Raw genomic sequence first — 25,152 nt, 5'->3', positions numbered from 1 at the left:
TTTGTGTTTTGTGTTATGTGTATGTTGTTTTTAACCTTTGTATAAATAAACTCTATATGTTTTATTTATTGGTAATGTGTCTCTATATATGAAGTGGTACGGTACCATTTAAAAATCCCATTAGCCCTCATTGTTTTCTATTCATCTCTTTTTGTTCTCTCTCCTTCTTGGAGCATTCTCTCCTACTTTACCTTTGGTCGATAGGCTCTGACACCTAGAGTTTATCCCTTTTCTTTTTGGGTTCATTCCCACCATCAAAGATTATCTATGGGAGGTTTAGGTCAGACGAGCTGAAGGCCACTATCAGAGCAACCTGGGCTTCCATAATACCTCAGCAGTGCCACAGGCTGATTGCCGTCATGCCACTCAGCATTGATGCAGTAATTCGTGCAAAAGGAGCCCCGACCCCGAAGTATTGAGTGCATCCTATACTGTACATGGACAGACTTTTCAGTGAGCCAACATTTCTGTATTAAAAATCCTTTTTTTTTTTGTTGGTCTTACGTAATATTCTAATTTTCTGAGATACTGAATTTTAGGTTTTTATTAGCTGTAAACCATAATCATCAAAATCAAAAGAAAGAATCCCTTGAAATATATCACTCTGTGTGTAACGCATCTATAAAAAAAATATATGTTTCACTTTTTGAATTGAATTACTGAAATAAATGAACTTTTTGATGATATTCAAATTTTATGAGATGTACCTGTACGTCATTACACTTATATCAAAACTATACAATATTTTATAACATATGACTAACAAACTGTTCAAACTACGCCACCCCCTCCCCCCAGCCCTGTCTTGTTAAACATTAGTCATATGTTTTAATAGATGATTTAAATAATTTAAAACCTGCGCTAAATGAATATAGAATAAATAGTGATAAACTATAATGTATAGATTATACAGCTGCTGCTCACCAAGTAAAAACTTAGATAAAACTTAAAAACAAAAGGACAGCGCTTGCAAAAAAATTCACAGGTATATAAATCAGTGTTGCAAAAGATATTATATGTATACAGTATGTGAGCATGCATAATTGATAGAACACAAAGTGCACTAGGGCATCGATACATAATAATTAGTGCAATATATAAACATGTATGATTAATAAAGCACAAAGTGCACTGGTGCATCAATAAATAATAATTGGTGCAATACCAGACAAGTGCAATAGTGCTTAAATTGATCAAATATAATGTACCATAATTGCAATAAAGGTGCTGAAAAAAGTCCAATAAAAGTGCATTAAATATAATGAAAGTGTTTGAAGTGCCGCTAGTCAAAGTGCTGTGATGCTCCAAACAGTGCAAAAGGTGTCTCACTCCCCTCTGGGACCCTACTCACCAGAAGCAATGGACCCTCAAAGAGGGTCAAATATGGCATTTTTCCACTGCAAGTACCGGCTCGGCTCCACTCGGCACTGCTTGGCCCAGCTCAGCTCAGTTTGCTTTTCAACTGTGTGGTACGAGTCGGCACCTTTCAGCACTGTATAGGCTCTACTCGGCTCGGTTTGCTTTTCCACTGTTATAGTACTTAGTACTAAGTGGGTGGGATTACAACAATTCTCTGACCAATCAGTGGCTAGTAGTGACAAACAATCAATGCTGCATGCAAAGGATTGTGGGATATGGTATCGGTACGGCCCGCTTGGAACCCCAACTGAGGTTGTACTGTTTAAGCGAGCCGTACCGACGACGTACCATGTAGTGGAAAAGCACCGCCGTACCAAACCGTACCGAACTGTTCTAACACGTACCATGCGGTACCATGCAGTGGAAAAGCGCCAAACTGAGCCAAACCGATCCGTACCATGCAGTGGAAAAGCGCCAATAGACTTGAATAGAAATCACCAGGAAAACTCCTTCACATGACCACCTTAGGACCCCTGGATATAATTTTCTCTGGCTCAAAGAAAATAGATGATCCATATAGTGAAGTTCCGCATAAATCAATTTTATTTCCCCTTAGTATTGTACTTACAGAGTATGATAAAAAATCTTGCATAAAAGAAACAACAGTCCCGTGGACCGATACAGGAATACTTCTGGAAACGCCGCCGGCGTGCATTCCACGGACTCCAAGAAGTGAAGTAATTGGTTCTGCCATGACCGGAAGTGCCTTGACGCGTTTTGCCCCACCACCAAGGGGCGTTATTTTGGTTTAATAGATGTTATATAAGCCTTATAAGGGAAGGCTTCCCCATAGTGAAGATGGTGCTCTAAGGCGCTTAAAGACACACAGTCACAGACCAGCAGGTAACCTTGCAAACCAATGGAAACCCCCCCAACCTATACTTGCCCTTTGCAGCAAGAAGGGTGACGCATGTCAAAAAACAACAAAGAAAAATTCCCAGCTCACATACTAGCCAGCCTGCAACAAACTAAATTGGCCCTGTCTAACAGTTCACATTAAAACCAAGGGGTTTAATCTGCACACATTTTAAATACATGCAGAAGCTGCAGTGCCCAGGTCACAGCACCCCAGTGTACTGCAGTCCTAACTCTATAATTTTTAGAGTCTTCTGAGTTGAAGCACATATAAAATAATGGATAGATTAAGGGCAGGTATGCCTGGAGGGAGTCCACCCCTCCTTAACCACTTTCAAACCGAGCACTTTTACCCCCTTCCTGCCCAGGCCAATTTTCAGCTTTCAGCGCTGTTGCACTTTGAATGACAATTGCACGGTCATGCAACACTGTACCCAAACTCATTTTTTATCATTTTTTTTACACAAATAGATTTTTCTTTTGGTGGTATTTCATTGCCACTGGGTTGTTTTTTTTTTTTTTTTATAAATGAATAAAAAAATATATGTTTTTCTTCCTTTCTGTTATAAAAATTTGTTCTCCATAAACTTAGCCCAAAATGTATTCTGCTACATTCCTTTGGTGAAAATAACCCACAGTTCACAAACTATGGTATATATCTGAAAATTGATCAATTCTGATGTACTAACAGCCTAATTTCTTGAGACCCTAAAATGCCAGGACAGTAGAAATACCCCCAAATTACCCCTTTTTGGAAAGCAGCAGTCCACAGTATTGGTTTTTTGAAGTTGTAGATTTTTGTCATAATTTTTGAGAAAATGAATAAAAAAAAAAATACATAAATAAATAAATAAAATAAATAAATAAAAATAAAAAAAAGTAATCACAATGCTATTTTTTTTTTTTTTTCTTACATGCTGTCACCAGTACAGTACAGTGTCATCATATAACTGGTGCGACGGTGATCAGGAACACTGGCTGGTGACAGTAGAAAATAAAAAAATGTTATAATTTGTAAAAAAATGTTTACATTTTTTATTACATTTTCTTTTTTAATTTTTATTAACACACTGTGACCAGAGCAATATAATGTTACCATAATAACATTGTACTACTCTGGGGAAGTGATCAGGATTTTTTTTTTTTTGCCAACCCGGCTTGCCTTTGACTACACTTGACTACACTTGATGGATACCTACTCTGACCTTGGCTTGTCTCTGGAATCCACCCCTGCCCTCTGCTTACCTGATCTGTTCCACCATTTCTGACCTTAGTGTGCACCTTGACTACTCTTCCATCTGCATTAAAACTATTGGGATACAAAAAAGGACTTTAACGGGTTCCACTTCTAACCTCAAAATAAAGAAAAAAGACACTAAAGTGTAACGTATAGAAATATACACATTTTTATTCATAATACAGTTAAAACAGCATAAAACCTTATAACATCAATTTAGAATGTAAATAATCATCCGAATGGGGTAACATTGGCCTCTATACTTTCTATACTAACTCGACCCCAAAGGTTGCAAACAGTACATACTGTATATATTGAAATTCCCATATACAGACAAATATTATGGGCTCAATGATGGAGGATCCAAGGATATATCTTGATCTCTACGTGTTTTGCCAAACTTGGCTTCTTCAGGAGATCTTATAATATATCTAAGGCAACTCATAATTATTTACCAAATTCAAACAAAAACTTATATCTTACATAATGATACATCTTACAAAATATGTCTAGTACTCACTTAAAGTGAAGAGAGAGAGTGATGTTCCGCTTTATAAGCTAATTTATAAGAGTAGAGGGTGTCCTAAAAAGTTTACTAATGTCTGGCAGCCTTGGCTTGATGTGGAAGACTTGTATTGGGCAGATGCCCCTCTGCCCTCCAGCTTATCTATCGACTGAATCTGAGTAGCCCCGGATGTTATGCGGTTTATATTTGTTTTATTACATGAGATGTATGTTCTATACCCCCCCCCCTTTTTTGGGGGGGTGGGTACCTGGAGGTAGGGGACGGTGTGTGACTGTGGTTGTGTTGGTGTGTATGGTGTGGTTAGTCTTGTTGGTGTGTTCTTTTCTCCCTCCCTCCCCCCCCCCCATCACTGTGTCAACCGGTTGGGAGTGTAGCCTCGCAGTTGCTTGGTCCTCCTGGCTCTTTGTGGTACGCATCCCTTTTTTTTCCCCTTCCCCCCCCTTGATTTGGGCCGTTGGTCCCTCTCTGTTCCCCCCCTTCCCCCCTCCTGTGGTGTTAGGTTAAGATGTCTTCTGATACCCTTGTGTAATTTACATGCTTGCCTTACACTTGTTTTATGGACGATGTTGCCCTTGTGTTTTCTTTTTGTTACTGTTATGCAAAAATTTAAATGAACACCTTTTAAAAAAAAAAAAGTGAAGAGAGAGAGATTGAACCCCTCTCTCACTTCACTTTAACCACTTAAGCCCTGGAAGATTTTACCCCCTTCCTGACCAGGGCCTATTTTGCGATTCGGCACTGCGTGAATTTAACGGACAATTGCGTGGTCGTGCGACGCTGTACCTAAACAAATTTGACGTCCTTTTTTTCCCACAAACAGAGCTTTCTTTTGGTGGTATTTGATCACCTGTGCGATTTTTTGATCATGCGCTATAAACAAAAAAAAAGCCACAATTTTGCAAAAATAACAATATTTTTCACATTTTTTTTATATGAAATTCCCCCCCACCCCAAAAAATGTAAAAATCTAATTTTTTTTAACATTTTAGGCCAATTTGTTTTATGCTACATATGTTCGGTAAAAAAAAATCACAAAAAGCGTATTTTGATTGGTTTGCGCAAAAGTTATTGCGTTTACTAACTAAGGGAAAGATTTTTGTCATTTTTGTTGTTTTTTTTTAACGAGTAATGGCGGCGATCTGCAGGACTGCGACATTGCGGAGGACAGATCGGACCCTTGACTGACATTTTTTACACTTTTGGGGTTACCAGTGACATTACTAGAGTAATCAGTGCTATACATATGCACTGTTACTGTAAAAATTACACTGGCAATGAAGGGGTTAACTTTTTTTGAGAGGGAGGGGTCAAGTGTGTCCCTAGGGGCGTGATTCTAACTGTGATTGGATGTGGCTTGATGTGTAAGAACAGAGATCAACGGTCCTACATAGCAGAACCGTTTGACCTCCATTCTTACACAGTGAAGAATGACAGACGGCTTTGTTTACATTAGCCGCCTGCCTTTCTCCCGGTGTAATGGACGATCGCGAGTGACCGGCGGACATCGGGTGCGCCGCACAAACGCGGGGGGGTCCGTGACTGAGCGGGAGCAGGCTTTCAGGGGCGCCGCTCACTCCCTAGAGCCTCACAGGCTAGCGACGTAGTCCTATGTCGCTTTGCCTGTGAGGGGCTGACCGCTGCAGTAACTAGTCGTGCGGCGGTCGGCAAGCGGTTAATGGGTTCCACTTCTAACCTCAAAGTAAAGAAAAAAGACACTAGAGTGTAACGTATAGAAATATACACATTTTTATTCATAATACAGTTAAAACAGTATAAAACCTTATAACATCCATTTAGAATGTAAATAATCATCCTAAATGGGGTAACATTGGCCCCTATACTTTCTATACTATCTCGACCCCAAAGGTTGCAAACAGTACATACTGTATATATTGAAATTCCCATATACAGACAAATATTATGGGCTCAATGATGGAGGATCCAAGGATATATCTTGATTAGGGTTGAGCGGACACCTAGATGTCCGTGTTCGACGGGTTCGGCCGAACTTTAAAAAAAAGTCCGGGTCCGTGTCCCGAACTTTTACCGAACTTTTCCCGGACACCGAACCCCATTGAAGTCAATGGGGACCCGAACTTTAAGGCACTAAAATGGCTCTAAAACACCAAAGGAAAGGGCTAGAGTGCTGCAAATGGCAGCAAAACGTAATTAAGAGCATGGCAAGTGCTCTGCAAACAAATGTGGATAGGGAAATAACTTAAAACAACAAAAAAAAACAGAAAAATAAAACAATGTTCTTCTTCATCTCTGAAGGACGAGGCCCATATGGAGTAGGAGGGAGGTTGAGGTGGTGGTGGATGTGGCGGTGACATAGGCGTGCGCACAGGGTGTGCCGGGTGTGCCTGGGCACACCCTAATCACCTAGGGCACATAGCATTGCCAGTGAGGAGATGGGAAAGATCTCCCTCGGACCTGCTCTGCTCTATTTCTCTTTGCCTACAGGTACATGGCCCCGATACATTACTCTCCCTGCTGGCAAACACATGCATGTGTATTTCAACTTTGGGGTGCACACCCTAATGCAATAGGCTGCGCACACCTATGGGCGGTGTAGGTGGAAGCGGCGGTGGAGGAGGACCAGGGCCGGATTAAGAGCATCATGGTCTTGGTGCTGAGGATTTTGAAGGGCCTTAAGGGCCGTGCCTTGGCATGCACCCAGAGGAGGAAGGGTGCAGCCATGCATGCCTAATTCAACATGGGATGCTGTCTCTGAAGCCCATAAACACATCCATGCATTGGCAACTGTCCCTCCTTGTCCGGCCTTCGCGCTGTGTGGGGAGGTTCTGAGGGTGCTGCCTGGGGAAGCGAGCATAGAAGCCAGACTTCTGTGTTTACAAGTGACAGAAGAGCGGTAACAGTGAATATGGCCAACCCGGGGCCTATATAAAAGGTAGGGGCCTGGAGCTGCAGCTCCAATAGCCCCTACGTTAATCTGGCCCTGAGGAGGAGGACGAGGTAGCCAACACTGCTTCTTTTCACAAATTTTAAATGAGGGTACACCCCAAAAGAGTGAGAAAGAGCAAAAATGGAACAATGGGTGGGTAAGGTCGGTATCCATTGCTATTCTGCATAAGGTACGGAAAAGTCCCGTGGGATCCATGCCTGGTTCATTTTAATGAACGTGAGCTTGTCCACATTGTCTCTGGACAGGCGGCTGCGCTTGTCTGTTATAACGCCCCCAGCCGTGCTAAATACCCGTTCAGATAATACACTGGCTGCAGGGCACGCCAGCACCTCCAAGGCGTAAAGGGCAAGCTCAGGCCATGTGCCCAATTTGGAGACCCAGAAGTTGAAGGGGGCAGACCCCTCATTCACTACATGTAGGCGTGTGCACACATACTGCTCCACCATGTTGGTAAAATGCTGCCTCCTGCTAAGACGTTCCATCTGAGCTGCTGGTGCTGCTGTTTGTTGTGGCGTGCTGACAAAGCTTTTCCACATTTCGGCCATGCTAACCCTGCCTTCTGAGGTGCTGGCGGTGCCCTGGTTGCGTTGGCGACCTCCTCCTCCTCCTCCTCTGCCTTGTGCTTCCACTGCGGCCCCGCTGTCAGATGGGAATGCCAGCAGCATGGCGTCTACCAGCGTGCGCTTGTACTCGCGCATCTTGCGATCGCGCTCGAGTGAGTGAATTAAGGACGGTACGTTGTCCTTGTAACGGGGATCCAGCAGCGTGGCCACCCAGTAATCAGCACAAGTTAGAATGTGGGCAACTCGGCGGTCGTTGTGGAGACACTGCAGCATGTAATCGCTCATGTGTGCCAGGCTGCCCAGAGGCAACGAAAGGCTGTCCTCTGTGGGAGGTGTATCGTCCGTGTCCTCTGTATCCCCCCAGCCACGCACCAGTGATGGCCATGAGCTGGCCTGGGTGCCACCCTGCTGTGAACATGGTTCCATCTCCTCCTCCAGCTCCTCCTCCTCCTCATCCTCCTCATCCTCCTCATCCTCCAGAACTGTGCCCCTGCTGGACAATTGTGTCCCTGGCGTTTGTGTGTGCAGGAACCCACCCTCGGAGCCCCTTGCGAATGACTGCCCTGAAAGCCTTGGAAATGTTACCTCTTCATCCTCCTCCTCCTCATCCTGTGCCACATCCTCTTCCATCATCGCCCGAATAGTTTTTTCAAGGAGGCATAGAAGTGGGATAGTTAAGCTGAGAACGGCGTCATTGCCACTGGCCATGTTGGTGGAGTACTCAAAACAGCGCAACAAGGCACACAGGTCTCGCATGGAGGCCCAGTTATTGTTGGTGAAGTGGTGCTGTTCCGCAGAGCGACTCACGCGTGCGTGCTGCAGCTGAAACTCCACTATGGCCTGCTGCTGCTCGCACAGTCTTTCCAGCATGTGCAAGGTGGAGTTCCACCTTGTGGGCACGTCACATATGAGGCGGTGAGCGGGAAGGCCGAAGTTACGCTGCAGCGCTGCCAGGCGAGCAGCAGCAGGGTGAGAACGCCGAAAGTGCGCACAAACGGCCCGCACTTTCTGCAGCAGCTCTGACATATCGGGGTAGTTTTTAAGGAACCTCTGCACCACCAAATTCATTACATGCGCCAGGCAAGGGATGTGCGTCAAACCGGCTAGGCCCAGAGCTGCTATGAGATTTCGCCCGTTATCGCACACCACCAGGCCGGGCTTGAGGCTCGCTGGCAGCAACCACTCATTTGTCTGCTGTTCCATGCTCCTCCACAACTCCTGCGCGGTGTGTGGTTTGTCCCCCAAACAGGCAAATTGTAAAACTGCCTGCTGTCGTTTACCCCTGGCCGTGCTGAAGTTGGTGGTGAAGGTGTTACGCTGTCCAGATGAGGAGGCGGTAGAGGATGAGGAAGCGGAGCAGGAGGAGTTAGGAACAGGAGGCAAACTGAAGCGCCCTGCAATCCTCGGTGGTGGAAGGACATGCGCCAAATTGCTATCCGCCTCAGGCCCATCCGCCACTGCATTTACCCAGTGTGCCGTTAGGGAGATATAACGCCCCTGACCGTGCTTACTGGTCCACGTATCGGTAGTTAGGTGGACCTTGGCACAGATGGCGTTGCGCAGTGCACACCTGATTTTTTCCCCCACTTGGTTGTGCAGGGAAGGGATGGCTTGCCTGGAAAAGTAGTGGCGGCTGGGCACGACGTACTGTGGGACAGCCACCGACATAAGATTTTTAAAACTGTGCGTCTCCACCAGACGGAATGACAGCATTTCAAAGGCCAATAATTTTGAAATGCTGGCATTCAGGGCCAGGGATCGCGGGTGGGTAGGGGGGTACTTCCTCTTCCTCTCAAGTGTTTGGGAGATGGAAAGCTGAACGCTTCCATGGGACATTGTGGAGATGGTTGTTGGTGACCCAGGTGGTGGTGTTGCTGACAGATCATCTGTTTGCGGGGTGGCAGGTGCCAGTATCACTTCAGATGTGGCTGGAGCGGCCGAGACTGCAGCAGAAGAGGAAGCAGGATGAGCCAGAGACGTTTCTTGGTTTTGAAGGTGTGTACTCCACTGCAGCTCGTGCTTTGCACTTAGATGCCTGATCATGCAGGTTGTGCTCAGGTTGAGAAGGTTTATGCCTCGCTTCAAGCTCTGATTGCACAGGGTGCAAACCACTCGTGTCCTGTCATCAGCACATTTTCTAAAGAACTTCCACGCTAGAGAACTCCTTTGAGCTGACTTTGGTGCGCTCGTTCCCTTGCTGCGTTGGGCAGTAGCGGGCATAGTGTCTAGGGCACGGCCGCTCCGCTTCTGCACCCTGCTCCCTCTTCTGCTGTGCTGGTGGCTCTGTGCGACCACCGCCTCTTCCTCCAAACTACTCAGGTCACCTGCATGACGTTCATTCCATGTGGGGTCGAGGACCTCATCGTCCTCCACATCATCTTCCACCCAGTCTTCACCCCTGCCCTCCTTGTCGGTCTCCACAATGCTGAACGCCGCAGCAGTTGGCACCTGCGTTTCGTCATCATTGGAGACGTGCTGCGATGATCCTTGCATGTACTCATCTTGAGAAATAAGTGGTTGGGCATCGCTGCACTCAATCTCTTCCACTTCTGGGGCAGGGCTAGGTGGATGGCCCTGGGAAACCCTGCTGACAGAGTCATCAAAAAGAAGAAGAGACTGCTGTATGGCTTGGGGCTCAGACTGCTTGCCTGATTTGCAAGGGGGTGAGGTGAAAGACGGTTGGACATCGGCTGCAGGTGCCAACTGTGACCTTTCTGCAGTAGACTGGGTGGGAGACAATGTGAAGGAACTGGAGGCACTGTCAGCAGCAAACCAATCTACTATCGCCTCCACTTGTTCTGGCCTCATCACTTCTAGGGGCGTATGATGCCCTACCAAATACTGATGCAGGTTCTGTCGCCTACTCACACTTGAGGAAGGTGTTTCACTTGTGCGTGTAGCTGGCACAGATCGACCACGTCCTCTCCTTGCAACAGGAGCTCTACCAGCAGCACCATGACCCAGGCCACGGCCCTTATTTGACGGTCTCCTCATATTTCTGTAATTTAAGATCTTGCCCTAGAAAGGTTTTTATTGAATAGCGGAATAGGAAATATGATCCAAAAAAGTGTATGTATCTCGCACGTACAAAACCACACTAGGCCCCAATTACTATTGTTTCTACCCCTAAAAGGATGGATGAGGAGTAGGAGGAGTATGGAACAGACAGCACCCTCAAATCTTCAGAAGTATGAGATGAACCTCAAAAACTTGGAAAGGTGGATCTCACACGTACCGACACAGACTATCCCGCAATTCAATTGATCCTCAAAGGTTTTTATTGAATAGCGGAATAGGAAATATGATCAAAAAAAGTGTATGTATCTCGCACGTACACAACCACACTAGGCCCCAATTACTATTGTTTGTACCCCTAAAAGGATGGATGAGGAGTAGGAGGAGGAGTATGGAACAGGCAGCACCCTCAAATCTTCAGAAGTATGAGATGAACCCCAAAAACTTGGAAAGGTGGATCTCACACGTACCGACACAGACTATCACGCAATTTAATTGATCCCCAAAGGATTTAATTGAATAGCGGAATAGAAAATATGATCAAAAAGAAAGTGTATGTATCTCACACGTACACCACCACACTAGGCCCCAATTACTATTGTTTGTACCCCTAAAAGGATGGTTGAGCAGTAGGAGGAGGAGTATGGAACAGGCAGCACCCTCAAATCTTCAGAAGTATGAGATGAACCCCAAAAACTTGGAAAGGTGGATCTCACACGTACCGACACAGACTATCACGCAATTTAATTGATCCCCAAAGGTTTTAATTGAATAGCGGAATAGAAAATATGATCAAAAAGAAAGTGTATGTATCTCACACGTACACCACCACACTAGGCCCCAATTACTATTGCGCTGTGGATGATGTATACAAGTTGATTGTATGGTGAAATAATAAAAGATCCGAATAATGTCCAGAATATGGAAACAAAAACGGGTAACTTGTGCAGGTACCGCTTACCGGAAATAAGATAAACAAAGGCCCATCAGTATGTTCAAATACGTCCTAGGGATGAGGTCCAGGTGGACTACCAGGTTCCAACGCGGATCCCTCAATGGAGTGGTAACATGTGTGATACAAAAAAATATACCGCCATAGCGTAAAACCAAAAAATATGTGTAAAGAAAGGACACCCAAAGTGCAATGAGAACACCACTGCTCCCGTAGTGGAAGAAAACGTGATAAAAGGATGCCACAGAACCCCAATAGATACTCCTTACCGAAATGTAGAAGAAAAATAGCAGATGCACCAAAAAGGGGGGAAGGGGGATTACCCCAATAGGACAGCAGCTTACCACAAGGATGAGTATGGAGAGCTTATATATGACTGGATAGGTGTGACTTGAACATGCAAGCAAGTGGGGGGACACCTCTGATGGATAAAACACCCTTACCGACTCCCGATGATTTGGAGGCAGGAAGGATATGTATGGAACCGATCCGTTGTGTCTCCTCACTCAGATAGGGAACTCAGATAGACGGTATTGGGTCAACCATGGATGATACAAAATATGGAAACGCCATAGTGTAAAACCCACGGATATATTTATTGTTAAAAATGGTAATGCACTTACAGACAATCAGAAGATCAAATGCAGAGAGGAAAAAAAAGCCGCCGGCCGGACGGCTCCGCTCGCCCGTCCCTCGTGGACAGCAACGTGTAGGTGACGTCAGCACGCCGTGTATCATCCATGGTTGACCCAATACCGTCTATCTGAGTTCCCTATCTGAGTGAGGAGACACAACGGATCGGTTCCATACATATCCTTCCTGCCTCCAAATCATCGGGAGTCGGTAAGGGTGTTTTATCCATCAGAGGTGTCCCCCCACTTGCTTGCATGTTCAAGTCACACCTATCCAGTCATATATAAGCTCTCCATACTCATCCTTGTGGTAAGCTGCTGTCCTATTGGGGTAATCCCCCTTCCCCCCTTTTTGGTGCATCTGCTATTTTTCTTCTACATTTCGGTAAGGAGTATCTATTGGGGTTCTGTGGCATCCTTTTATCACGTTTTCTTCCACTACGGGAGCAGTGGTGTTCTCATTGCACTTTGGGTGTCCTTTCTTTACACATATTTTTTGGTTTTACGCTATGGCGGTATATTTTTTGTATCACACATGTTACCACTCCATTGAGGGATCCGCGTTGGAACCTGGTAGTCCACCTGGACCTCATCCCTAGGACGTATTTGAACATACTGATGGTCCTTTGTTTATCTTATTTCCGGTAAGCGGTACCTGCACAAGTTACCCGTTTTTGTTTCCATATTCTGGACATTATTCGGATCTTTTATTATTTCACCATACAATCAACTTGTATACATCATCCACAGCGCAACTTATTTTATATTGGACATTTTTTGGGTGCTAGTCTCACTTGAGGTTGCTGCTTTTATTTTATTTTTGGATTAGCGCAATTGTTTCCCCCAATTACTATTGTTTGTACCCCTAAAAGGATGGTTGAGCAGTAGGAGCAGGAGTATGGAACAGGCAGCACCCCCAAATCTTCAGAAGTATGAGATGAACCCCAAAAACTTGGAAAGGTGGATCTCACACGTACCGACACAGACTATCACGCAATTTAATTGATCCCCAAAGGTTTTAATTGAATAGCGGAATAGAAAATATGATCAAAAAGAAAGTGTATGTATCTCACACGTACACCACCACACTAGGCCCCAATTACTATTGTTTGTACCCCTAAAAGGATGGTTGAGCAGTAGGAGGAGGGGTATGGAACAGGCAGCACCCTCAAATCTTCAGAAGTATGAGATGAACCCCAAAAACTTGGAAAGGTGGATCTCACACGTACCGACACAGACTATCACGCAATTTAATTGATCCCCAAAGGTTTTAATTGAATAGCGGAATAGAAAATATGATCAAAAAGAAAGTGTATGTATCTCACACGTACACCACCACACTAGACCCCAATTACTATTGTTTGTACCCCTAAAAGGATGGTTGAGCAGTAGGAGGAGGAGTATGGAACAGGCAGCACCCTCAAATCTTCAGAAGTATGAGATGAACCCCAAAAACTTGGAAAGGTGGATCTCACACGTACCGACACAGACTATCACGCAATTTAATTGATCCCCAAAGGTTTTAATTGAATTGTGGAATAGAAAATATGATCAAAAAGAAAGTGTATGTATCTCACACGTACAGAACAACACTAGGCCCCAATTACTATTGTTTGTACCCCTAAAAGGATGGTTGAGCAGTAGGAGGAGGAGTATGGAACAGGCAGCACCCTCAAATCTTCAGAAGTATGAGATGAACCCCAAAAACTTGGAAAGGTGGATCTCACACGTACCGACACAGACTATCACGCAATTTAATTGATCCCCAAAGGTTTTAATTGAATAGCGGAATAGAAAATATGATCAAAAAGAAAGTGTATGTATCTCGCACGTACACCACCACACTAGGCCCCAATTACTATTGTTTGTACCCCTAAAAGGATGGTTGAGGAGTAGGAGGAGGAGTATGGAACAGGCAGCACCCTCAAATCTTCAGAAGTATGAGATGAACCCCAAAAACTTGGAAAGGTGGATCTCACACGTACCGACACAGACTATCACGCAATTTAATTGATCCCCAAAGGTTTTAATTGAATAGCGGAATAGAAAATATGATCAAAAAGAAAGTGTATGTATCTCACATGTACACCACCACACTAGGCCCCAATTACTATTGTTTGTACCCCTAAAAGGATGGTTGAGCAGTAGGAGCAGGAGTATGGAACAGGCAGCACCCTCAAATCTTCAGAAGTATGAGATGAACCCCAAAAACTTGGAAAGGTGGATCTCACACGTACCGACACAGACTATCACGCAATTTAATTGATCCCCAAAGGTTTTAATTGAATAGCGGAATAGAAAATATGATCAAAAAGAAAGTGTATGTATCTCACACGTACACCACCACACTAGGCCCCAATTACTATTGTTTGTACCCCTAAAAGGATGGTTGAGCAGTAGGAGGAGGAGTATGGAACAGGCAGCACCCTCAAATGTTCAGAAGTATGAGATTGTGTTCACTGTACCCCACAAAGATTGTGTTCACTGCACCCCACAAAGATTGTGTTCACTGCACCTCAAAAAGGATTTTGTTCACTGCACCCCACAAAGATTGTGTTCACTGCACCCTAAAAGGATTTTGTTCACTGCACCCCAAAAAGATTGTGTTCACTGTACCCCCCAAAGATTGTGTTCACTGCACCCCACAAAGATTCTGTTCCCTGTACCCCACAAAGATTGTGTTCACTGCACCCCACAAAGGATTTTGTTCACTGCACCCCAAAAAGATTGTGTTCACTGCACCCCAAAAAGGATGTTGTTCACTGCACCCCAAAAAGGATTTTGTTCACTGCACCCCAAAAAGATTGTGTTCACTGCACCCCCCAAAGATTGTGTTCACTGCACCCCACAAAGGATTTTGTTCACTGCACCCCAAAAAGATTGTGTTCACTGCACCCCAAAAAGGATTTTGTTCACTGCACCCCAAAAAGGATGTTGTTCACTGCACCCCAAAAAGATTGTGTTCACTGCACCCCACAAAGATTGTGTTCACTGCACCCCACAAAGGATTTTGTTCACTTCACCCCAAAAAGATTGTGTTCACTGCACCCCAAAAAGGATTTTGTTCACTGCACCCCAAAAAGGATTTTGTTCACTGCACCCCAAAAAGATTTTGTTCACTGCACCCCAAAAAGGATGTTGTTCACTGCACCCCACAAAGATTGTGTTCACTGCACCCCACAAAGGATTTTGTTCACTTCACCCCAAAAAGATTGTGTTCACTGCACCCCAAAAAGGATGTTGTTCACTGCACCCCAAAAAGGATTTTGTTCACTGCACCCCAAAAAGATTTTGTTCACTGCACCCCAAAAAGGATGTTGTTCACTGCACCCCAAAAAGATTGTGTTCACTGCAGCCCAAAAAGATTGTGTTCACTGCAGCTCACACACAGAAAAATGGATGTGGATCACTGACACCTGCCTATCTCCTATCCCACACCACACAGCAATATCGATTGTAGTTTGTAGAACACAGTTTCCCTAAAATTCAGCAGCAGCAGCCTCTCCCTAATAGAATTGAGAAGAGATCGTAGATCAGGATTGAGTGCAGAGTCACCCCACCCCCCACACAGCAATATCGATTGTACTTTGTAGAAGACACTGACCCTATAATTCAGCAGACTCTATCCCTAAAATGCCTACAACTCGCCCTGCCTAAACACTCCGACCTGTCCCTCAATTCTATCCAGACACAAATGGTTTTTTCCTGCCTATCTTTCCCTAATCAGCAGCCAGCACGTTGATGTGTGATCTGTCCCTGATCTAAGCAGCATAATGACGCCACTGCGGCTGCCTCGAACTTATAAAGACTTGGTCACATGCTTCAGACGGCCAATCACAGCTACTGAGACATTTGCAGGCATGGCTGGGATGGCTTAAGGCACACCAGTTAAACGATTGTTGATTGGCTGTTGAAAGCCCGCCATGAAAAGAGCGCCAAAGCATGCAAAACCCGGAAATAAAACAACCGAACACGGATTTTTACCCGAACATACAGTAAAGTGTCCGTGTCCGTGTTCGGGTACAAAAAATCCAATTATTCGGTACGAACACGAATAATACAGTCCGTGTTCGCTCAACACTAATCTTGATCTCTACGTGTTTCGCCAAACTTGGCTTCGTCAGGAGATCTTATAATATATCTAAAGCAACTCATAATTATTTACCAAATTCAAACAAAAACTTATATCTTACATAATGATACATCTTACAAAATATGTCTAGTACTCACTTAAAGTGAAGAGAGAGAGATTGAACCCCTCTCTCATTTCACTTTAAGTGAGTACTAGACAAATTTTAGACATATTTTGAAAGGAAAGTCTGATGCTGTAAAGAAGAATACTGCACAGGAACCTGAAATCTTGGGAATTAGTGAACTAAAATGGAGTGGATTGGGAGAATTCAACTCAGATGACTACTATATCTACTACTGTGGATAAGAATATCTCAGAAAAAAACAACAACAGTCAACAAAAGAGTGAGAAAAGCAGTACTGGGGTATAATCCCAAAAATGACAGGATGATCTCAGTCCATATCCAAGGCAAACCACTTAACATCACAAAATTCCAAGTTTTTGCACCAACCTCTGCTGCTGAAGAAGCTGACATTGACCGCTTTAATGAAGATCTACAACACTTTTTAGAACTAACTCCAAAAAAATATATCCTTCTTGTAATGAGAGATTGGAATGCTAAAGTAGGAAGTCAAAGCATATCCAGAATAATAGGTAAAGATGGCCTGAGACCTAAGATGTGCAGACAATACCACACTAATGGCAGAAAGTGAAGAAGAACTAAAGAGTCTCTTAATGAAGGTGAAAGAGAAGAGTGCAAAAGCTGGCTTAAAATTGAACATTAAGAAAACTAAGATCATGGCAACCGGTCCCATCACTCCTTGGCAAATAGAAGGAGAAGAAATTGAAACAGTGTCAGATTTTATCTTCCTAGGCTCCAAGATCATGGCAGATGGTGACTGCAGCCATTAAATTAAGAGATGCTTGCTTCTTGGGAGGAGAGTTATGGCAAAACTAGACAACATTAAAAAAAAAGCAGAGACATCACCCTTCCGACAAAGTGCAGTATAGTCAAAGATATGGTATTCCCAGTTGTAACCTATGGCTGTGAATGTTGGACCATAAAGAAGAAGAAGAAGATGAATTGATGCTTTTGAACTATGCTGTTGGAGAAGACTCTTGAAAGTCCCTTGGATGGCAAGAAGATCAAACCAGTCAATCTTGAAGGAAATCAACAATAAAAATATTAACTGGAAGGACAGATCCTGAAGCTGAAACTCAAATACTTTGGCCACCTTATGTGCACAAGGCACAGGAACACAGGATGCAAAGCTCAAGATAATCCAGCAATTTATGATAGCCACTGGTGTCCTTATATAGGCCAGTGAACACTGGCAATTAGCACGTTTTGCGTACGCCAATGCGCCATTGCATGCATTTCGCTAATGCACATGCATGAATTAGTGTGACCATATTGGGCATTGGCATATTTGCCAGCACTTCTTGGACTTCTTCCCTGACACACAGTCTTGTTTGAGAGGTTCTCCAGGGTCCAGGCTGGTGGCATGTAAACATCTAGTCACACAGTGATAACACAAAGGTAAGTCATGTGTAATTCATCTATGTCATCAGATTTAGAATTCTTTGTAGTAAGTGACACAATAACAGGATTCTTTATTGTAAAAGGGTTACATTTTTTTGTTCTGAGTGATCTGAGTGTTTGTTTTACTCACAAAAGAATATTAAAGTCAAGCCCTCTGTCACCTTTCTAAGAGGACTGTCCATCACAAGCCTGCCATTGTTCCGGAAAAGTCTATATTTAGGAGACAAAAGCCTCCATCCTTCACAGATCACAGAGACAGAAGGACCTTGGCTGATCTTGCTTTGATCTAAAGAAATGGCAGCAATCTCTGTGCTGGTCATAATGGCTGCAGGTGAGACGCTCAATGCTTTAGAATAAACCCTTCTAATAATGCTTTTTTTTTGCTATATACAATTACAGGGGGGGGGGGGTACAAAGTTTTAGCTGAGAAAACCAGAATTTAAATTAATTATGTGACTCTCGGGTGCACGAAATCCAAGGAAATAATGCAATCCCTCTGTAAGACCTGGATACATTTTTTTGCATATTATTAATTTTGGGTTTTGTGGTTATTAGCTATTGTGGAACACCTGAAGCTTTTCAAATACTGTTACTTCCATTGTTGCTTTCAAGTCAGGGTAGTCCCTTGTCCTTTGGTGTTCTCTTTTGGTGGGATTTTTTGTGGTTAGGATTGGTTTTCATGTAGAGCTGTTTACCTCCCAAGAAAATATAACCCTTCCTATAATTTGCCCTAATCACTGAATTATTACTAACTTTTAAAATGGCTTAATCCTAAACCCCTACACAATCTTTGACCTTTATTCTAATACCCAAAAATAACATTTAACTTACCCCTTAACTCCTAGCCTGAACCTAACACCCAACTCTTACCCTAACCCTAGCACCTAATCCAATCCTAGCACTTAGGGTAGAGTTTCCATGTTTTCCTTTGTGGCTGGTTCACACATAAGCCTTTAATTTAGAGTATTTAGAGGGGAAACCATGAGGGGCTCATTCATTGGTCCCTGCAATGTGAATAGAACATGAACGACCTAAACCTAAACTAACCTGTAACCCTATTCCTGAGATATGATTTCTGAGAAATGTGTAATTTTCCCTGTATTGGTATATTTTTCCTCTATACTATTGATTAGTACGATGGGTTTTCAATAAGCTACAGAATATATACTATTTTAGCAAAAATTTCTTAGTCCGTAGGGTTTAGTATTGAGTTTGCCAACCCATTGCAGCTATAACAGCTTCAACCCTTCTGGGAAGGCTGTCCACAAGGTTTAGGAGTGTGTCTATGGGAATGTTTGACCATTCTTCCAGAAGCGTATTTGTGAAGTCAGGTACTGATCTTGGGTTGAAGTCAGGACAGTCAAGTTCCTCCACCCCAAACTCGCTCATCCAGGTCTTTATGGATTTGGTTTGTGCACTGGTGCGCAGTCATGTTGGAACAGGAAGGGGCCATCTTCAAACTGTTCCCACAAAGTTGGGAGCATGAAATTGTCCAAAATGTCTTGGAATGCTGACGCCTTAAGAGTTCCCTTCACTGGAGCTAAGGGGCCAAGCCCAACCCATGAAATACAACACCCCACCATAATCCCCCCTCCACCAAATGATTTTGACCAGTGCACAAAGCAGGGTTCATAAACACATGGATGAGTTAATTTGGAGTGGAGGAAAATGACTGGCCTGCACCTCAACCCGATAGAACATGTTTGGAATGAATTAGAGCAGAGACTGCGAATCAGGTTTTCCCATCCAACATCAGCGTCTGACCTCACAAATACACTTCAGGAAGAATGGTCAAACATTCCCATAGACACACTCCTAAACCTTGTGGACAGCCTTCCCAGAAGAGTTGAAGCTGTTTTAACTGCAAAGGGTGGGCCAACTAAATATTGAACCCTACAAACTAAGACTGTGATGACATTAAGTTCATGTGCGTGTAAAGGCAGGCGTCCCAATACTTTTGGTAATATAGTGCATGTTTAGGCTCCTCAGAAAAATCATATATAAAGTTTACCTATAGTAGATGGACTTTAGGATTTAAAAAAAAAAATTAACTTTATGTATTTTTTGCTTTTACGCAGCACTTTTTGACCCATCTGCAGCAGATAATGGGGTGTGTGGCACCCCTGTGATCTCCAGCAGAATTGTTGGTGGCACAGATGCCATGGACGGTCGGTGGCCCTGGCAGGTCAGTATTTACTTTCAAGGCAAACACAACTGTGGAGGTTCGGTGATCTCTAACCAGTGGATACTAACTGCAGCCCATTGCTTCGATGAGTAAGTACGCCACATTTTTCTAAAATTCTATCATGTAAAATTGAAAAAAAAAAATGTTTTGCATTATATGTAATATGTGTAATATGTATTCCTTCATCTGCTTCTACAACTGTCAGTTTCTCTTTCCTTTAGAGTAGAACTTATAGATGTTTTGTTAATATTTAGATTCCCCTCCCTGTATTAGGCATGCTGTCAATTTTCACTTCCCTTATCCATGCTCAAAGGCTGTTCCCAACTTCCTCCTTGATCCAATTCTTGCCTATGTTCCAGTTTAAGCTGGTGCCATGACCATGTAAAGGACCACGTAAAAAGGTACAAAAAAATAAATAAATAAACAGTGTTTGATGTGCCAAGCGTGAAGTCTCTCTTAACTCGAAGTCCATTTATATTCAATTAAAATAGATCTTCCACCATCCAGCAGATCCTTGTAGTTTAACAAAAACTTTATATGCAGCTTCTTCATCTTTTAATCGTTGACAATTGTATGTTCCATTTTTTGCTGGTTCCATGACCGCTGCCCCAGGTTTCCTGTTTCAGGGTGGCTCTTTTCTCTTGCAGCATCCTATGGAGCCACCCTTGTGTAGCACCCTCCTAGGTAGGTGCTAGAGAGTGAGTATAGTTTTTGGCTCTGTCTGCCTATCAGAGGAGCAGCAGGTAAATTCTATATTCTCTCTGCTTAACAGGGAGCAGGATCTGTGAGTTAGGTCTGCTCAGTGTGTGATACATATGGTCTGAGGGAGTGTCCCCACTGTGCCCAATGGGAAAACACATTGGACAGTGGAGGAAACCTGACCAATGCAAATGGCAGTGAAATCCTCTCAGATTCCACCATCTAGCAGCAAAGAAAAGATATTGCTGAATCTGAGGAGGACCCAATTGGATTACAGAGACCAAGGGAGAGGAGTATTGGGGAGGAACGCTGAGAGGATTTCACTGCCATTTGGGCCTTATATAGGATCTGCGGCCTACATTGACCTTTGTAATGGGGGTCGATGTGATTTAGTAAGAGGCCGTGTGATTGGGTGTGGGTGGTGGCCCTCACAGCACGAATAGAAGATTATATCAGCTGAAGACTGCTCTTAAGTTCTTTCCTAGGATGTGGACACTGTCTCTTTGCACTGATTAGCGCTGCACTTATTCCTACTGTTTCGATCGATCTTTTGCAACATTCAAGATTTGGTGTTGGCTGTTTTTCATGTTTATTAACTTTTATAACTAACTATCTATGCTAGGCATATTACTACCTTTATTACATCCTTGACTGGTAGTGTACTACAGGCTTTATGCAGTCTGAGATTTATTAATTTGTCTTTAGCAGCAGATGGAACCTCATTAATATATATCAAATTTCACTTGCTTCAGTCCAATACAGCTACAGGATTTTAACGTTTATCTGGGCCTGAACCAGCTGGATGCAGACTCTAATCATACAGTGGCTTCCGAAATAGCATCAATCATTAAGCACAGCAGCTATAATGGTACAGGATCTGTTGGGGACATCGCTCTGTTGAAGTTGGCCAATCCCATTGACTTCACCCAATACATCACGCCGATCTGTCTACCGTCTTCCTCCGTCACCTTCCCGTGTGGTTTGGACTGCTGGGTGACTGGCTGGGGCACCACAACCTTTAATGGTAACTCAGACGACAATAATTATTTTAATGTTTGTTTTTTTTTTAACGTTGATCTTCAGACAAAAAGCAAAAGATACAGGTGAAATGAATATAAGGAATATTTTAACTGCCAAAGGGGATCTCAGCTTAGAAAAAAAGCTGTTCAGTAAAAGGGATTGCATGAGGACTCGAGGGCATACAATGCGATTAGAGGAGAAGCGTTTTAACCTCAGGCAACGTGGGGGGTTCCTTACTGTTAGGGCTACAAGATTGTGGAATTCTCTACCACAAGAGGTGGTTTCTGCGGGTAGTATGGTGGCTTTCAAAAGACTCTTAGATGTACATCTCAAGAATCAGAACATTCAGGGGTATGAGAGATGATTACGGCTACACACACCTACACAGGTTGAACTGGATGGACTATTGTCTTTATTCAACCTCACCTACTATGTAAAAAAGGAATTTTATTATTGTCTATCCAGTTCTGAGATTTACGCAGCTGTTCCACACAGCACAGTACTGTCTTGTAGCAAAGGAGACCTGATTTTTTTCCTATACGGTAGGCAACGCTTACAGGTATCTCCCCAAAGTTTGACTGGACAGTTAAAGGAAAAGCAGCGGACTCTCTATCACTCTGCTCTCTTCTCCTAGCAGCAGGTCCTTTATTAGCACACAAGTGAATTGTCTTAGATGCCACATGAAAAGAACTATAATGATAGGAGTGAGATTTGAGACATGTTTTCTAAGTTTTGGCTTCCATGTGTCCATCTCCAGGGTCAGGACCTGTTAATGGGATTCTCCAGGAGGTCATGGTGCCCCTAATTGACCACCAGACATGTGACCAGATGTATCATGTGGACTCCTCCACCAATGCCAGTACTGTCATCATCCAAAATGAGAAGATATGTGCTGGCTATGGGAACGGGCTCAAGGACTCCTGTCAGGTGAGTGATGTGTTCCTACAGATCATTATACTTTATAAAGCTGGCTATACTTTATACAATTTTCTTGTTCAATTTATTTTAGATTTACCTTCAACTATGTAGTGAAAGGGCCTGCCATTTTTTCATACAAATAGAAAGTGTTTAGGTTTGGCCTCATATTATATGGTTTTGGTAAATCTAAAGGAAAGTTGTATAATGTATGTCCAGCCTTATAATAGATAGATAGAGATAGATAATCTAATAAACACTGATGTCTTTCAGGGTGACTCGGGTGGACCTCTGGTATGTAAAGTCCAGGGTGTTTGGTACCAAGTTGGAGTTGTAAGTTGGGGTGATGGTTGTGGATCCCCATCCCGCCCCGGAGCGTACACTCTTGTGACCTCCTATCAAGCCTGGATCAGCAGTTACCTCCAAGTACCATTCATCAATGTGACGGGAATTCCTTCACCAACAAAGACGTGTGGAGGAGACCTCACTGCCACCTATCCATCCACCAATGTCACGGGTAGTCCAGGGAATGGAAGAACCTCTGCAATCCCTACCAACACCATGCCACGTGCCACTTTACCACGCAAATTAACTGAAGAACCCATTGTCATAGATGATCCAGACAACGGAGTGACCTCCAGCCTTTTGCATCATCATTGGATGATCCTGGCCCTAGCTGCTCTTCTGCTCACTTATATATAACCACAAACAGTCATTGGCATCAGAATTTTTTTTATGCTTTCTAAAAAAAACACATACCGTAGGTGATAGTCAGAAATCATGATACTGGCCACCATTCATAAGCTCTCAGCCACCATAATTCAGTAATGCAGAGTAATGGTCAGTGCTCAAAGTTCTCAAAGTTTGGTAGCCCATTGCTGCTAGTCAGATTTTTGCTTACTTATACCAGCAGAAAGCTAAACTATTGATATAACTTGCAAAATTATGAAGACATATTACTACATAATAGATAGATATATATATATATATATATAGAGAGAGGGATGTATAGATGGATGGCTTGATGGCTGGATGGCTAGATGGACACAAACTTGAACAGATATATGATAGCTAGCTAGTTATCTAGCTAGATAGATAGATAGATACAAGCGGTCCCGGGGTTACAAACATCCGACTTATAAAGACTCCTACTTACAAACGGAGGGAGACAACAGGAAGTGAGGAGAAATCTCCCCCTAGGAAGGGAAATTCACTCCTGGAAGAGTTATTATGGAGAAAAGCTTTATCCCCAACAATCCAATATTTTCAAAATTGAATTGTCACAGGGACAGAAAGTGAGGTGAAATGTTCTGAACGGGCACAGACAGCAAAAAAATATGTTACAGGGGTGTTAACTCTTCCCTATGCTATCCAAAAAACTACATTTTTTTGGCTGGAGCTACACTTAAAAAAGTGTTACAAACAAATTCAACCTAAGAACAAATCTACAGACCCTTTCTTGTTTGTAACCCGGGGACCGCCTGTAGATAGATAGATACTGATGGAAGGATGGGTGGATGGCAGGGGCAGACTGGCAACTTTCAGCCCAGGGGGCTAGTACAAACCAAAGGCCCATGGTGCACCCCCTCCCACTCCTCAAATCCTCCTCCTGACCCCCATTCCAAGCTGACGCCCTGCTCCAGATACTCTCTATTTACCGTCTGAATCCGGGTTCCTGACCTAGCCAGCAGGGGGGAGGTTGGGGGGAGCTGGGACAGCTTGGTTGGGGAAGGCTGGGGCAGAAGAGTCTCCAGTGGGGCATGGAACCGGCCTCTGTTCAGACACAGTTTACACCATCTAAGCCGGGGGTGGGGGAGGCCTGTGCCTTGTCCTTGTCTTCAACCCACACTCAGTAGGTCAGTGAGAGGGACTTTTTACTTCTCTTCACCAGGAATCCTTTAGGCATGTCTGTGACAGGAGCAGTGCAGCCTTTTTTATGGGGCATCAGGGCAGCCCAGGGGGCAATTGCCCCCCTTCCCCCTGGCCCAGTCCTCCCCTGGTGGATGGATGGACATAACACTGGAGATGTGGACTGATAAATGGTTTACAGAATCCCATAGCTGGTTCCCTTCTATCCAGAGATCCATTGCAAAAAAACAGGCCTGTAAAATAAATTATCTTTCATATTCTGCATTATAAAATTCTGATCTATGGATTCTATCATTCATTTAGTTGTTGGGATTTTTTTTCTGTCTTCTTTTTAGTTGAACTTAATATGTAAATGTATTGGAAGCTATGTAACTGCTGTATCATATCTGAAATTATCAGAATTTTGAAGACATATTTAAGTCATTTCTGAATCACAGGAACCGGCCAACTTTTGGTTTAAGTGTACAGCTGTTTGTTCAATAGAAGCCAGTGGATCTGCCAAAAGGTAATGCCAAAGAAAACCAGCATGTGATCAACGCTTGCAGTCCATGGTTGCAAGCGCTAATGTGTGTATTCTGATGGGTTGGGGGTTAAAAGTCCCCTGTGTCAGAATACAATAGTACATTTGGGGGGGGAACCCATCAACATTATTTGTGTTGATGCGGGGATCTGTCTGTCTAACCCACTGGTTGAACAAAAAAACTGAACAAGTATACCTAACCTA

The 25,152-nt window shown here is 43.6% G+C and overlaps 1 protein-coding gene across 1 annotated transcript in view; it reads left to right on the top strand.

Annotated features, from left to right (window-relative positions):
• Positions 1-16,563, top strand: part of LOC309558479 (serine protease 33-like) — a gene marked incomplete at its 3' end in the record, with an annotated part of 81,516 nt that extends 64,953 nt beyond the window's left edge. Inside the window, exon 6 of the mRNA XM_082261550.1 lies at positions 16,439-16,563. Coding sequence (XP_082117676.1) covers positions 16,439-16,563 — 125 coding nt within the window. The remainder of the gene's footprint in view (positions 1-16,438) is intronic.
• Between the last annotated feature and the right edge of the window lie 8,589 nt (positions 16,564-25,152).

The sequence above is a fragment of the Pelophylax lessonae genome (assembly GCF_965119305.1).
Source record: "Pelophylax lessonae genome assembly, chromosome: 6".
Taxonomy (NCBI): Eukaryota; Metazoa; Chordata; class Amphibia; order Anura; family Ranidae; genus Pelophylax; species Pelophylax lessonae.
This window is presented reverse-complemented; position numbering and strand designations above follow the sequence as displayed.